Source organism: Salvelinus alpinus, chromosome 18 (assembly GCF_045679555.1).
Source record: "Salvelinus alpinus chromosome 18, SLU_Salpinus.1, whole genome shotgun sequence".
In the NCBI taxonomy this organism is placed as follows: Eukaryota; Metazoa; Chordata; class Actinopteri; order Salmoniformes; family Salmonidae; genus Salvelinus; species Salvelinus alpinus.
The window spans coordinates 37,260,182-37,277,091 of NC_092103.1; the positions used below are offsets into that span (position 1 = coordinate 37,260,182).

The following is a 16,910-nucleotide window of genomic DNA, read 5'->3' on the forward strand; positions in this document are numbered from 1 at the left end:
TGTCCGGGGGTATCATCGGATGGGGCCACAGTGTCTCCTGACCCCTCCTGTCTCAGCCTCCAGTATTTATGCTGCAGTAGTTTATGTGTCGGGGGGCTAGGGTCAGTCTGTTATATCTGGAGTATTTCTCCTGTCTTATCCAGTGTCCTATGTGAATTTAAGTATTCTCTCTCTCTCTCTCTCTCTCTCTCTCTCTCTCTCTCTCTCTCTCTCTCTCTCTCTCTCTCTCTCTCTCTCTCTCTCTCTCTCTCTCTCTCTCTCTCTCTCTCTCTCTCTCTCTCTCTCTCTCTCTCTCTCTCTCTCTCTCTCTCTCTCTCTCTCTCTCTCTCTCTCTCTCTCTCTCTCTCTCTCTCTCTCTCTCTCTCTCTCTCTCTCTCTCTCTCTCTCTGATGTAAGAAGGGCTATATAAATACATTTGATTTGATTTACTACAAAATAATTTCCCAAAACCAAATTTCTCAAGGGAGAGAAATAGAAACTCATGTTCCACTGTATTGAAGGCTTTATAAAAGTCTAAGAAGACAATAAATCTATCTTCGAGGATTAGATCAGAATAGTCAATAAGGTCTAACACCAGTTGGATATTATTAGAGATGTGTCTATTCCTCATGAATCCAGATTGGGCCTCTTCTATAATTGAGTCCAATACTGCCTTCATTCTTTTTGCAAATATAGAGGCTAATATTTTGTAGTCATTATTGAGCAGACAGATTGGACGCCAATTATCGAGGAGAAGCAAGTCTTTCTTGGGCTTAGGTATTAATGTAATCAGACCTTGAGTCAATGTCACGCCCTGACCATAGAGAGCTTTTATTCTCTAGGTTGGTTAGGTCGGGGTGTGATTAAGGGTGAGTTATCTAGGGGAATTGTATGTCTATGTTGGCCTAGTATGGTTCCCAATCAGAGGCAGCTGTTTATCGTTGTCTCTGATTGGGGATCATATTTAGGTAGCCATTTTTCCCATTGTGCTTTGTGGGATCTTGTCTATGTTTAGTTGCCTGTGAGCATTATTATAGCGTCACGTTTCGTTTGTTCGTTTTGTTGTTTTGTTATTTGAAGTTTTCTATTCCATAATAAAGGATGGAAACATACCACGCTGCATCTTGGTCTACTCCTTATGACGAACGTGACAGTCAAACTGGGAGGGAGACTATTATTTGCAATGCTTTCAGAAAAGACCAACAGAAACAGGGCTAACTGTTGAGAAAAGGTTATGTAAAACTCAGCAGATATACCATCAGTCCCAGGAGACTTATTATTTTTAAGGTGTTCAATAGAATAAATGATCTCTTCAACTATAATAGGGTAATCACGCTGTATTCCCTCTCAGCCTCCCCAATTGATTTCACATCCCCCAGAGAGTAAAAAAAAAGAGTTGAGGAAACCTCACAATACTTAGAACTATATAAATTCCTGTAAAAGTTGCAACTAAAGTTAGAGATTAATTTGGGATCATCTGTGATGAGACCATTAATATTTAATTGTTGAATTGTATTATTTTTAGAGTGGTATTTTTCTAACCTGAAAAAAAAGAGGAATTTTGTTCACCCTCTTTTAGCTACTTCTTCCTAGATCTGACAAAGGCTCCCTCTGCTTTCAGTTTACACATATCGTCCAACTGTTTCGTAGCTCAAACAGAACAGATTTGTCCTCCTCTGAGAGACTTTCAACAGGCTTTTGGCAAGACTACTCCCATATTTTCTTAAATATTTTCCAACTTCATATTTAAATATCTCCCAGTTATTACTGTATGAATTGTCATTTATAGCTTTGTTCCAAAAGTGTGTAATTAAATTGTTTATCTCAAATCTTGATCAACTCATGTTTTAATATAGAGATATTAAGCTTCCAGTAGGATTCTCTGCCAAGGCCATTATCAGTGATAAAAAGTTTAATGTCAATATAAATAGCTCTATGATCAGTAAGGGGAGTGGCAAGGATGTTAACAGAAATACCCTGTTTATCAAAACATTATAGACACCAGCCAAAAATCTATGTGGGATTGTCTGGAGCATGCCTTATTACTCCCTGTGAAAGACTTGTCATTAGGAAACTTAACTCTCCAAATATCTATAATATCAAACCTTTCCATAAACTGCCTCAAACTTGTATTCATAGAAGTGGACTTTCCCAGCGGCCATCTATAAATTAAATTATTCGAGAAATATTAAAATCCCCACATACTATAAGTAAAGCATTAGGGAACTTGGTTAGCCAATGGAGAATACGCTTTTCTAAGGATTCAAGTAAGTGATCATTTTCAAGTTTGGAATTGTACCCATAAATGTTGGTAATAATAACGATGATGTTGTTACAGTTGATAACAAGACAAAGAAAGTGACCAAAAGGGTCACAGTCGGAGTGCAAAATACTTCCTTTGAAGTTATTCTTTAGAGTGATAACTCCAGCAGAGAGTTCAGAACCATGAGAGAGCCATACATCATTTACCCCACTGAGATCTCCAGAAGCTGATGTCGGTAGCAACTGAATGAGACTCTTGAAAAAAACATCAATCTGTTTTAAGCTGTTTGGCAAATAAAAATGAGGCTTTGCACTTGACATTATTTCTTAACCCCCTAGCATTGAGTGAAACTATAGACAACGACAACGTGGAATATAGAACAAAGTACTATGAGCTAAACAACAATCGCAAATCAAATAAGAATGAAAGGAAACCAGCGTTGCACACCATATACAGTTGAAGTCGGAAGTTTACATACACCTTAGCCAAATACATTTAAACTCAGTTTTTCACAATTCCTGACATTTAATACGAGTAAAAATTGACTGTCTTAGGTCAGTTAGGATCACCACTTTATTTTAAGAATGTGAAATGTCAGAATAATAGTAGAGAGAATTATTTATTTCAGCTTTTATTTCTTTTATCACATTCCCAGTGGGTCAGAAGTTTACATACACTCAATTAGTATTTGGTAGCATTGCCTTTAAATTGTTTAACTTGGGTCAAATGTTTCGGGTAGCCTTCCACAAGCTTCCCACAATAAGTTGGGTGAATTTTGGCACATTCCTCCTGACAGAGCTGGTGTAACTGAGTCAGGTTTGTAGGCCTCCTTGCTCGCACACGCTTTTTCAGTTCTGCCCACAATTTTTCTATGGGATTGAGGTCAGGGCTTTGTGATGGCCACTCCAATACCTTGACTTTGTTGTCCTTAAACCATTTTGCCACAACTTTGGAAGTATGCTTGGGGTCATTGTCCATTTGGAAGACCCATTTGCGACCAAGCTTTAACTTCCTGACTGATGTCTTGATATGTTGCTTCAATATATCCACATCATTTTCCTCCCTCATGATGCCATCTATATTGTGAAGTGCACCAGTCTCTCCTGCAGCAAAACACCCCCACAACATGATGCTGCCACCCCCGTGCTTCACGGTTGGAATGGTGTTCTTCGGCTTGCAAGCGTCCACTTTTCTCCTCCAAACATAACAATGGTCATTATGACCAAACAGTTCTACTTTTGTTTCATCAGACCAGAGGACGTTTCTCCAAAAAGTACGATCTTTGTCCCCATGTGTAGTTGCAAACCGTAGTCTGGCTTTTTTATGGCGGTTTTGGAGCAGTGGCTTCTTCCTTGCTGAGCGGCCTTTCACATTATGTCAATATAGGACTCGTTTTACTGTGGATATAGATACTTTTGTACCTGTTCCCTCCAGCATCTTCACAAGGTTCTTTGCTGTTGTTCTGGGATTGATTTGCACTTTTCGCACCAAAGTACGTTCATCTCTAGGAGACAGAACGCGTCTCCTTCCTGAGTGCTATGACAGCTGCGTGGTCCCATGGTTTTTATACTTGCGTACTATTGTTTGTACAGACGAACGTGGTACCTTCAGGAGTTTGGAAATTGCTCCCAAGGATGAACCAGGCTTGCGGAAGTCTCCAATTTTTTTTCTGAAGTCTTGGCTGATTTCTTTTGATTTTCTCATGATGTCAAGCAAAGAGGCACTGAGTTTGAAGGTAGGCCTTGAAATACATCCACAGGTACACCTCCAATTGAATCAAATTATATCAATTAGCCTATCAGAAGCTTCTAAAGCCATGACATCATTTTCTGGAATTTTCCAAGTTGTTTAAAGGCACAGTCAACTTAGTGTATGTAAACTTCTGACCCACTGGAATTGTGATACAGTGAATTATAAGTGAAATAATCTGTCTGTAAACAATTGTTGGAAAAATGACTTGTGTCATGCACAAAGTACATGTCCTAACCGACTTGCCAAAACTATAGTTTGTTAACAAGACATTTGTGGAGTGGTTGAAAAACTAGTTTTAATGACTCCAACCTAAGTGTATGTAAACTTCCGACTTCAACTGTAGATATAAATGATTGAGTGAGTAGTTTAGCATAACAAAGCTAACTGCCAGAACAAGAAACAAGAAGGAGCTTGCTCACTGCCTATACTGCATGTAAAAATATCAGAAGTGAGAGAACAAATAAAATAGTAAATATCCATTACTCCAGTAGTCCTGTGCAGTAAGATCGAAGGTTAAATCACCTTAGAGCCGGGAGTGGGATCTGCTCACATCAGAGGTAGCTATCTATAGGTAGCCTATGTTGACCACCAGGCACAACTTATGACAGTTCTCAAGGAGGAAGGTTGATTTCGGATCCGTTGATGAAAGCGCGACCTCCGATGAAGTAAGCCGCTTTCCCTTCTTTTCATGCTTTTTCCACAGCTGGCCACAGTTTCTCTCTCCGTTCTCTGTCTGCTTTCGAGAGGTCTTCAGCAAACCACAGAGTTTTATCGCGTAGGAAAGTAGATTTCTTGGCTGCTTTCCAAATAGCATCCCCGTAGATCCGTGATGTGAACTGGAGAATGACACCTCTGGGCTTGGAGCCTTCTCGTGCCGAGGCGATGTACAGTGTCGACAACATCTGTTATCTTAGCCTTCTTCACAGGTAGGATAGCTTGGCAGACTTTGATGGTCTCTTGCCGCACGTTCTCCTCATCTGCCTCGGGAACTCCATACAGTCTCAGATTCCACCGTCTGGTGTAGCTTTCGAGTTCCGTGATTCTTCTTTGGCACAAGTCCATCTTTCCCTCCTCCTTTTCGACACGCTTTTCGATGTGGGCGACCTTCTTCTTAGCATCCTTGATTTACATGCATGCAAAGTCAACATTTTTTTTTAAGCCCTCGATTTTCATTGCATTCCATTTTCTCTAAGGACCTTGCATTGATGAGCCTAGAAAGAGTGGCGATAACATCATTATTGGCAGCGGCATCTTGGCCCAGTTCAAACATAATTTTTTTTACATTTTAGTCATTTAGCAGACGCTCTTATCCAGAGCGACTTACAGTAGAGTGCATACATTTTATAACATATTTATTTTGTATTTTTATTTTTTTAATAAAAAATAATAATAATTACATACTGAGACAAGGATATCCCTACCGGCCAAACCCTCCCTAACCCGGACGACGCTATGCCAATTGTGCGTCGCCCCACGGATCTCCCGGTTGCGGCCGGCTGCGACAGAGCCTGGGCGCGAACCCAGCACAGCCTGGGCGCGAACCCAGAGACTCTGGTGGCGCAGCTAGCACTGCGATGCAGTGCCCTAGACCACTGCGCCACCCGGGAGATCTGGAGGTTTGCTTGGGGTTATAGGCAAAGAAGAAAAATCCTTGTCTGACACGGTTATGGATGTCACTGCAACCTTAAAGGTCCTCAATGATGTCATCATTGCTCTTGATTCTAAGCAATATTGTGCTGCTATTTTTATTGACTTGGCCAAAGCTTTTGATGCGGTAGACCATTCCATTCTTGTGGGCCGGCTAAGGAGTATTGGTGTCTCTGAGAGGTCTTTGGCCTGGTTTGCTAACTACCTCTCTCAAAGAGTGCAGTGTATAAAGTCAGAAAATCTGCTATCTCAGCCACTGCCTGTCACCAAGGGAGTACCCCAAGGCTCAATGTTAGGCCCCACGCTCTTCTCAATTTACATCAACAACATAGCTCAGGCAGTAGAAAGCTCTCATCCGTCTTATACTCAGCTGGCCCCTCCCCGGATTTTGTGTTAAATTCTCTACAACAAAGCTTTCTTGGTGTCCAACAAGCTTTCTCTACACTTAACCTTGTTCTGAACACCTCCAAAACAAAGGTAATGTGGTTTGGTAAGAAGAACGCCCTTCTTCCCACAGGTGTTATTACTACCTCTGAGGGTTTAGAGCTTGAGGTAGTCACCTCATACAAGTACTTGGGAGTATGGATAGACGGTCTTTCTCTCAGCACATATCAAAGCTGCAGGCTAAAGTTAAATCTAGACTTGGTTTCCTCTATCGTAATCGCTTCTCTTTCACCCCAGCTGCCAAACTATCCCTGATTCAGATGACCATCCTACCCATGCTAGATTACGGAGACATAATTTATAGATCGGCAGGTAAGGGTGCTCTTGAGCGGCTAGATGTTCTTTACCAATCGGCCATCAGATTTGCCACCAATGCTCCTTATAGGACACATCACTGCACTCTATACTCCTCTGTAAACTGGTCATCTCTGTATACCCGTCGCAAGACCCACTGGTTGATGCTTATTTATAAAACCCTCTTAGGCCTCACTCCCCCCTATTTGAGATGTCTACTGCAGCCCTCATCCTATACATACAACACCCGTTCTGCCAGTCACATTCTGTTAAAGGTCCTCAAAGCACACACATCCCTGGGTCGCTCCTCTTTTCAGTTCGCTGCAGCTAGTGACTGGAACGAGCTGCAACAAACACTCAAACTGAACAGTTTTATCTCAATCTCTTCATTCAAAGACTCAATCATGGACACTCTTACTGACAGTTGTGGCTGCTTTGTGTGATGTATTGTTGTCTCTACCTTCTTGTCCTTTGTGCTGTTGTCTGTGGCCAATAATGTTTGAACCATGTTTTGTGCTGCTACCATGCTGTGTTGTCATGTGTTGCTGCCTTGCTATGTTTTTGTCTTAGGTCTCTCTTTATATAGTGTTGTGTTGTCTCTCTTGTTGTAATGTGTGTTTTGTCCTATATTTATATTGTATTTATTTTTTATCCAAGGCTCCCGTCCCCGCAGGAGGCCTTTTGCCTTTTGGTAGGCCGTCATTGTAAATAAGAATTTGTTCTTAACTGACTTGCCTAGTTAAATGAAGGTTCAATAATTAAAAAAAAAATGTAAAAGCCAAGCACGAGCTAGTGAGATTCTATTGGCAAGTTCTAGCGTTTATTTGCATATTTCCATTAGGGAACTTGCTCTGTGAAGTGCGCATGTGCAATAACTAAATTCGCCCCTTGCAATTCTTCTAAACAACGCCATTTTTAGAAAGTCTACAAAACACAGTCCACTCTGTTTGTTACAAATTCTAGTTTTGGAAACAGAAAACAGTATGGAGATCAAATGTTTCATCAATGAGAAAATGAGCAGAATGTCTGCCAAAATCCATCACGCTCCATCTTCTCCCATTGCTGGCCACTGGGCGTCCTTTCATCACCATATTTGGTAGTGAGCGGAAACAGCAACCGAATGCGTCACATTTATACATCCGGTGAAATATCTGGCTCATATCTGGTTCTATCTGTGATTCCATTGGTCAAGTGGCAAACTCACCACAAACTCGGGGAATCGGGCCATGCAAAACGAACTGGCCCAATTTGTGGCAGGAACAGCCCTCTTACGATACCGGTTTATTTTGTGTCATCACTATCAAACCGACCGCCAATTCAAACGGGAGGATTTCGCCGGTGCCTTAGTCAAGACAGGAAAGTGGACCTCTTCACGACCAGTAGAAGGTATCTCTGAAGTGATTTTCGTGGCACTGAAACTTGTCTAAATTGACTAACGTTACATTTTAATCCGCGTGCGGCTCAGCATCCACCTCCTAATTCCTCAGCTGTAGCTAACGTTAGCTGGCTAATATGCCAGTTGCTAGTAAACCAACTGAGTTAGCAGATAATAAGTCAACCGTTTTAGACTAAACAGGCATAACAGTGGAATAAGAAAGTTACATTGCAAAGTCTACAACATTTAACTGTTTTGTCTGTAGCTACTACTTTAGCAATCCTTAACAATTTGGGGTTATACCGCACGTGACATGGTGGCTAAAATAGACAGCTAGCAAAGCTACCACACGTCACCTTAAATTTCGAAATTGTAAAATATCGTCATTGATTGTAGTAGTTTGACATTGTTGGTTCCATCCGTATGATGCACCAGCAAGGGACTTTTGTGTCACCCTTGCTCAGCGGGGTCTTTTGTCAATGCCGAACAGAGGAGGCCCACCGTTCTGACCCCGGTGGAGGGGTCGGGGGTGCTGGGGGCGCATCCTCATCATCTTTCACATCCTCACCTCTAACTCGGGAGCGTCCGTTGTCAGTAGAGATCACAGGTTCCTGTGATGACTCCTGTGAGCCATCATACCCATGCGAACTTTGTGGTGGACCCGAGCAGGACCATAGACTAAAAGTGCTGTTTCAAGTCCTGGACGTGAATGGTGATGGGGGCATCTGCGTCAACGACCTGTCCATTGGGCTCAAGAAACTGGGGGTTCATCGCACTGAGCTCGAGCTTATGGTAAGTGTGAGGGTTCATATCTCGCTATAGAGTAAATAAATAACTTATTGTGAAGGAGTAGGTGAAAAGCAGTGAGTTCAAGCAAGCTATTTATTACTGTGACAGGATAAACCGTTTATGTTGACTCCCTGGTTAAGTGTTTTTTACATTTTTGAGTTGGTGGGAAATGAGTTTTCTAGCCCATAAAGTCCTATAACAGATGTCTTTGATTTAAAATTAGTGTCTAATATGGAATGTTGTGAAAAATGTGTTTTTTCCATTTCTGTAGGTTCCCACTCAGTTGTTCTTATACAGTGCATGTCCCTTAAGTACCTTAAAGATGCAGTCGGGGATCTTAAGCGCTTACAAATGTGTAAAATGTTATGCAAATTTCAGGATATAACATGGATGACAGTACATATTTGGGCACAATTTTCAAGGACCCATTTTGGCTCATGAGCACTACTTTCAAATCTACTAGCTGAAATTATGCAAAAACTCTGGAGCATCACTTTCATGTGACTGTCCCTTTAATAATATGTTAAAGAAAACACCCCACATTGTTGCTGTGGTTTACATGAGTAAACTCTGAAAAGCATGAGTAAAGTAGTAATACCCACTGAATTACCAAGGTCTCGTACAGCCCAACTATTTATTGACACACCTCTTTAAATTAGGTGACTCTTATTTTCCAACCACATTCCCATATTTGAACCTTAATACTGCTTTAGCGATTATTCCCGGGTTGTTGTTATTGTATTCTTCCTGTTAAAGCCAGAGGATTAAACTTTTTCATTTGGTATTTGTGTCAGTCTGCTGATGTGGATATCTATACCAAACAGACTCCCATTGTTGTGTCTAGCCTAAGCTACTAACACAAAAACAAGCAATGAGCTCGCATTTTATTTCTTCAAGAATGTCATCCCTGCCAGGGTTTAGTGACTTTAGTCTAAGATAAAGATGCCATCTAACGTAACATTTCCAAAAATATATTTTTCCTCCTACATGCATGCACATGCTATAAATGTCCATATCTGGCCATTAATTAAGTACAGAACTAGGGAGTTGACACTGGCAGCCTGTCATAACTCATGTTATTCATATGGATCTGGTGCTGAGATGGGGACTGGGGTGGGCAGAAACAAGTCAGGTGCTAGGAGATAATCACACGGGAGAAGCAGAGAGTAGGAAATACGAGGGGAAGATGAACAGGAGGGTACAATTTTTTTATTTTTTATTTCACCTTTATTTAACCAGGTAGGCAAGTTGAGAACAAGTTCTCATTTACAATTGCGACCTGGCCAAGATAAAGCAAAGCAGTTCGACACATACAACAACACAGAGTTACACATGGAGTAAAACAAACATACAGTCAATAATACAGTACAAAAATAAGTCTATATACAATGTGAGCAAGTGAGGTGAGATAAGGGAGGTGAAGGCAAAAAAAGGCCATGGTGGCAAAGTAAATACAATATAGCAAGTAAAACACTGGAATGGTAGATTTGCAGTGGAAGAATGTGCAAAGTAGAGATAGAAATAATGGGGTGCAAAGGAGCAAAATAAATAAATGCAGTAGGGAAAGAGGTAGTTGTTTGGGCTAAATTATAGATGGGCTATGTACAGGTGCAGTAATCTGTGAGCTGCTCTGACAGCTGGTGCTTAAAGCTAGTGAGGGAGATAAGTGTTTCCAGTTTCAGAGATTTTTGTAGTTCGTTCCAGTCATTGGCAGAAGAGAACTGGAAGGAGAGGCGGCCAAAGGAAGAATTGGTTTTGGGGGTGACCAGAGAGATATACCTGCTGGAGCGCGTGCTACAGGTGGGTGCTGCTATGGTGACCAGCGAGCTGAGATAAGGGGGGACTTTACCTAGCAGGGTCTTGTAGATGACCTGGAGCCAGTGGGTTTAGCGACGAGTATGAAGCGAGGGCAAGCCAACGAGAGCGTACAGGTCGCAGTGGTGGGTAGTATATGGGGCTAATAGACTCCAGTGTTGTGTGTGTGTGTGTGTGTGTGAGGATGAGAGAGTGTCATTAAAATGTTAGAGAACAAAAAATGACCTGATTGTGTTGCTGTATTGCCCCCTGAATAAAGCCAAATACCACACGAATGACCCAAGAGGCATTTAGTCACTGCACTCCTAGGCACTGGCAGTATGAATTTGAAACCCATAAATACCTCGGAAATGCTTTTAGGTATACGAGAGAGCCCAGAATGTGGCCTACTTATACCAGAGCGATACAAAGCAAGTCACAACCTGTGATCAGTCATGATCAGCATGTGGTGTCAGGCCTCTGTTTGGTAGTAGTCAAACCATACTGCCACATACCCATACCATTTGAAGGCGAGAGAAAATACTAGGTGGGTTGTAATTTTAAATGTACGCTTCAAAAGTTTGGGGTCACTTAGAAATGTCCTTGTTTTTGAAAGAAAACCCTTTTGTAACGTTTGAAACGCTATTAGCGTACGCTAACTAGCTAGCTATTTCACTTCGGTTACACCAGCCTCATCTCGGGAGTTGATAGGCTTGAAGTCATAAACAGCGCAATGCTTGACGCACAACGAAGAGCTGCTGGCAAAACGCACGAAAGTGCTGTTTGAATGAATGTTTACGCGCCTGCTTCTGCCTACCACCGCTCAGTCAGATACTTAGATACTTGTATGCTCAGTCAGATTATATGCAAAGCAGGACACACTAGATAATATCTACTAATATCATCAACCATGTGTAGTTAACTAGTGGTTATGATTCATTGTTTTTTTATAAGATAAGTTTAATGCTAGCTAGCAACTTACCTTGGCTTACTGCATTCGCGTAACAGGCAGTCTCCTTGTTGAGTGCAACGAGAGAGAGGCAGGTCGTTATTGCGTTGGACTAGTTAACTGTAAGGTTGCAAGATTGAGAGAATTTGGCAGTACTTCCAACCGGCCTCACAACCACAGACCACGTGTAACCATGCCAGTCCAGGACCTCCACATCCGGCTTCTTTATCTGCGGGATCGTCAGAGACCAGCCACCTGGACAGCTGATAAAACTGAGAAGTGTTTCTGTCTGTAATAAAGCCCTTTTGTGGGGAGAAACTCATTCTGATTGACTGGGCCTGGCTCCCCAGTGGGAGGCCCACCCATGACTGCACCCTGCCCATTCATGTGAAATCCATAGATTAGGGCCTAATTCATTTATTTCTATTGACTGATTTCCTTATATGAACTGTAACTCAGTTTAAAAGTTATTCCGTTTTATATTTTGGTTCGGTGTATATATAGAATAGCTTACGCTATATTTCATGGAGGCTATTGTGCACTGTTTGTTAGACCTGCCCTACTGTGTTTTGTATTGTATGGGTGAAATAGTTGATATTGGAGATATAATCCTGGGTTCCTGGTGGGTTTTGAGCATTTGCCAGACTGATTCGGCACGTGAAGGCTTACAATTGTCTAGTACTTTTCCCCATTGTTCAGAGAGCAGTGGCACTTTCCAGAACAACCACATGGATATGCTTGCCCACTCTATTGGCTGCAGATAGGCAAAGGTCATGGGGGCATATTTTTAACACTGCGCTCAGTTTGCTGCCTGTGACATCCACTTTATCTATGATCTTGTCTCACACTTTCACATAGAAAAGAAGCAAAGTCATGCTCTTTTTGTTCCTCTTCAAAATGGAGCCCAATAACTTGTTTTCAGTTCCTGACTATCTTCTGAAACATTTGGTTTAATATTAGCCTTAGTAAACCTGCATTTGTTGACCCAAGGTTAACCACCTCCTTGGCCTCTTTTAGATAAAACTGTTTTGAATATGGATTTGCTTTTGACCCAAAATATTTATTTGCTCTGCAATTTGTTTTGGTGGTTTGGCTGTCTAGTCAGGTTGTGATTCATATTTCAAATAAAATTTTATTAGTCACATGCACCGAATACAACAGGTATTCACCTTACAGTGAAATGCTTGCGAGCCCCTAACCAACAATGCAATTTGAATTAATTAATTAATAAAATAATTTAATATGAATAAGAAATAAAAGTAACAAGTAATTAAAGAGCAGCAGTAAAATAACAATAGCGAGACTATATACAGGGGGGTACCGGTACAGAGTCAATGTGCAGGGGCACCGGTTAGTTGAGGTTATATGTAGGTAGAGTTCTTAAAGTGAAAATGCATAGATGATAACAACAGAGAGTAGCAGCGGTGTAAAAGAGAGAGGGGGGCAATGAAAATAGTCTGGGTAGCCATTTTGATTAGATGTTCAGGAGTCTCATGGCTTGGGGGTAGAATCTGTTTAGAAGCCTCTTGAACCTAGAATTGGCGCTCTGTTACCGTTTGCCATGCGGTAGCAGAGAGAACAGTCTATGACTAAGGTGGCTGGAGTCTTTGACAATTTTTAGGGCCTTCGTCTGACAGCGCCTAATATAGAGGTCCTGGATGGCAGGAAGATTGGCCTCAGTGATGTACTGGGCCGTTCGCACTACCCTCTGTAGGAGAGGTCGACCGATTAATCGGAATGGCCTGATTAATTAGGGCCGATTTCAAGTTTTCATAACATTCGGAAATCGGTAATTTTGGGTGCCGATTTTGCCCCCCAATTTTTTTTTTACACCTTTATTTATTTAGGCAAGTCAGTTAAGAACACATTCTTATTTTCAATGACGGCCTAGGAACGGTGGGTTAACTGCCTTGTTCAGTGGCAGAACGACAGATTTTTACCTTGTCAGCTCAGGGATTCAATCTTGCAACCTTACGGTTAACTAGTCCAACGCTCTAACCACCTGCCTCACGAGGAGCCCGCCTGTCACGCGAATGCAGTAAGAAGCCATGGTAAGTTGCTAGCTAGCATTAAACTTATCTTATAAAAAAACAATCAATCAATCATAATCACTAGTTATAACTGCACATGGTTGATGATATTACTAGTTTATCTAGCGTATCCTGCGTTGTATATAATCGATGCAGTGCGCATTCGCGAAAAAGGACTGTTGCTCCAACGTGTACCTAACCATAAACATCAATGCCTTTCTTAAAATCAATACACAGAAGTATATATTTTTAAACCTGCATATTTAGCTAAAAGAAATCCAGGTTAGCAGGCAATATTAACCAGGTGAAATTTTGTCACTTCTCGTGCGTTCATTGCACGCAGAGTCAGGTTATATGCAACAGTTTGGGCCGCCTGGCTCATTGCGAACTAATTTGCCAGAATTTTACGTAATTATGACATCACATTGACGGTTGTGCAATGTAACAGGAATATTTAGACATAGGGATGCCACCCGTCCGATAAAATACGGAACGGTTCCGTATTTCACTGAAAGAATAAATGTTTTGTTTTCCAGATGATAGTTTCCGGATTCGACCATATTAATGACCTAAGGCTCGTATTTCTGTGTGTTATTATGTTATAATTAAGTCTATGATTTGATAGAGCAGTCTGACTGAGCGATGGTGGGCACCAGCAGGCTCATAAGCATTCATTCAAACAGCACTTTCGTGCGTTTTGCCAGCAGCTCTGCTATTTATTTTTATGCCTATCAACTCCCGAGATTAGGCTGGTGTAACCGATGTGAAATGGCTAGCTAGTTAGCGGGGTGCGCGCTAATAGCGTTTCAAACGTCACTCGCTCTGAGACTTGGAGTAGTTGTTCCCCTTGCTCTGCATGGGTAACGCTGCTTTGAGGTTGACTGTTGTTGATGTGTTCCTGATTCGAGCCCAGGTAGTGGCGAGGAGAGGGATGGAAGCTATACTGTTACACTGGCAATACTAAAGTGCCTATAAGAACATCCAATAGTCAAAGGTATATGAAATACAAATCGTATAGAGAGAAATAGTCCTATAATTCCTATAATAACTATAACCTAAAACTTCTTACCTGGGAATATTGAAGACTCATGTTAAAAGGAACCACCAGCTTTCATATGTTCTCATGTTCTGAGCAAGGAACTTAAACGTTAGCTTTCTTACATGGCACATATTGCACTTTTACTTTCTTCTCCAAAACTTTGTTTTTGCATTATTTAAACCAAATTGAACATGTTTGATTATTTATTTGAGGCTAAATTGATTTTATTGATGTATTATATTAAGTTAAAATAAGTGTTCATTCAGTATTGTTGTAATTGTCATTATTACAACAACAACAAAAAAAATCGGCCGATTAATCGGTATTGGCTTTTTTGGGTCTTCCAAAAGTCGGTATCGGCGTTGAAAAATCATAATCGGTCGACCTCCACTCTGTAGTGCCTTGCGGTCGGAGTCCGAGCAGTTGCCATACCAGGCGGTGATGCAACCAGTCAGGATGCTCTTGATGGTGCAGCTGTAGAACCCTTTGAGGATCTAAGGACCCATGCCAAATATTTTCAGTCTCCTGAGGAGGAATAGGTTTTGCCGTGCCAGTCTTCACGACTGGTGTGCTTTTGAACCATGTTAGTTTGTTGGTGATATGGACACCAAGGAACTTGAAGCTCTCAACCTGCTCCACTGCAGCCCCTCTAGTGCTCGGTTCTCTTTTTCCTGTAGTCCACAATCATGTCCTTTGTCTTGATCATGTTGAGGGAGAGGTTGTTGTCCTGGCACCACACAGCCAGGTCTCTGACCTCCTCCCCATAGGCTGTCTTGTCGGTGATCAGGCACTGTTGTCATCGGCAAACTTAATGATTGTGTAAGAGTCGTGCCTGGCCGTGCAGTCATGAGTGAACAGGGAGTACAGGAGGGGACTGAGCACGCACCCTTGAGGGGCCCCTGTGTTGAGGATGTGTTGTTACCTACCCCAGGGTCCTTAGCTTATTGATGAGCTTTGAGGGCACTATAGTCTCCACAGTATATATTATAATTCAGAAATGTTCACAAGTTGTTCACTGTTTTCACAAGAGACAGACTGACACATATTTTCTGTTTTGACTGAGTTTTTTGAACATCTTGGCATAGTTCTGTTATAATCTCCACCCGGCACAGCCAGAAGAGGACTGGCCACCCCTCATAGCCTGGTTCCTCTCTAGGTTTCTTCCTAGGTTTTGGCCTTTCTAGGGAGTTTTTCCTAGCCACCGTGCTTCTACACCTGCATTACTAGCTGTTTGGGGTTTTAGGCTGGGTGTCTGTACAGCACTTCGAGATATTAGCTGATGTACGAAGGGCTATATAAAAAAAAAAAATTACAATTAAATTAAATTGAATTAAACTATGGTGTTGAACGCTGTGCTGTAGCCAATGTTGGGGCAGTATGCAAATTGGAGTGGGTCTAGGGTTTCTGGGATGATGGTGTTGATGTGAGCCATGACCAGCCTTTCAAAGCACTTCATGGCTACAGACATGAGTGCTACGGGTCTGTAGCCATTTAGGCAGGTTGCCTTAGTGTTCTTGGGCACAGGTATGCTTAAAACATGTTGGCATTACAGACTCAGACAGGGAGAGGTTGAAAATGTCAGTGAAGACACTTGCCAGTTGGTCAATGCATGCTCGCAGTACATGTCCTGGTAATCAGTCTGGCCCTGCGGCCTTGTGAATGTTGACCTGTTTAAAGGTCTTACTTACATCGGGTGCGGAGAGCATGATCACACAGTCTTCTGGAACAGCTGGTGCTCTCATGCATGTTTCAGTGTTATTTGCCTCGAAGCGAGCATAGAAGTAGTTTAGGCAGGCTTGTGTCACTGGGCAGCTCTCGGCTGTGCTTCCCTTTTGTAGTCTGTAATGGTTTGCAAGCCCTGCCACATCCGACGAGCGTCAGAGCCGGTGTAGTACGTTTCGATCTTAGTCCTGTATTGACGCTTTGCTCCTTGAAAGCGGCAGCTCTAGCTTTTAGCTCAGTGCAGATGTTGCCTGTAATCCATGGCTTCTGGTTGGGGTATGTATGTACGGTCATTGTGGGGATGATGTCATCGATGCACTTATTGATGAAGCCAATGACTGATGTGGTGTACTCCTCAATGCCACCGGAGGAATCCTGGAACATATTCCAGTCTGTGCTAGCAAAACAGTCCTGTAGATTAGCATCTGCTTCATCTGACCTCCTTTTTTATTGATCTAGTCACGGGTGCTTCCTGCTTTAATTTTTGCTTGTAAGGAGGATAGAATTATTGTCAGATTTGCCAATGGAGGGAGAGCTTTGTATGCGTGTCTGTGTGTGGAGTAAAGGTGGTCCAGAGTTTTTTATTTATTCATTTATTATTATTTATTTTATCCTCTGGTTGCACATTTAACATGCTGATAGAAATTTGGTAAAACGGGTTTACGTTTCCCTGCATTGAAGTCCCCAGCTACTAGGAGCGCCGCCTCTGGGTGAGCGTTTCCTTGTTTGCTTATGGCGGAACACAGCTCATTCAATGCTGCCTTAGTGCCAGCCTCAGTCTGTGGTGGTATGTAAAACAGCTACGAAAAATATAGATAAACTCTCTAGGTAAA

General features: G+C 42.0%; 1 protein-coding gene across 2 annotated transcripts in view; it reads left to right on the top strand.

The window, feature by feature from the left end:
• Positions 1 to 7,580: 7,580 nt before the first annotated feature.
• The window catches only part of slc25a25b (solute carrier family 25 member 25b), a 45,518-nt gene continuing 36,188 nt past the window's right edge, over positions 7,581 to 16,910 (top strand). The window contains exon 1 of one of the 2 annotated variants that reach the window (XM_071351831.1): positions 7,581 to 8,546. In XM_071351831.1, the coding sequence (XP_071207932.1) occupies positions 8,178 to 8,546 (369 nt within the window). In that variant the 5' untranslated portion in view covers positions 7,581 to 8,177. The remainder of the gene's footprint in view (positions 8,547 to 16,910) is intronic. The other variant, XM_071351833.1, reaches the window with a different exon arrangement.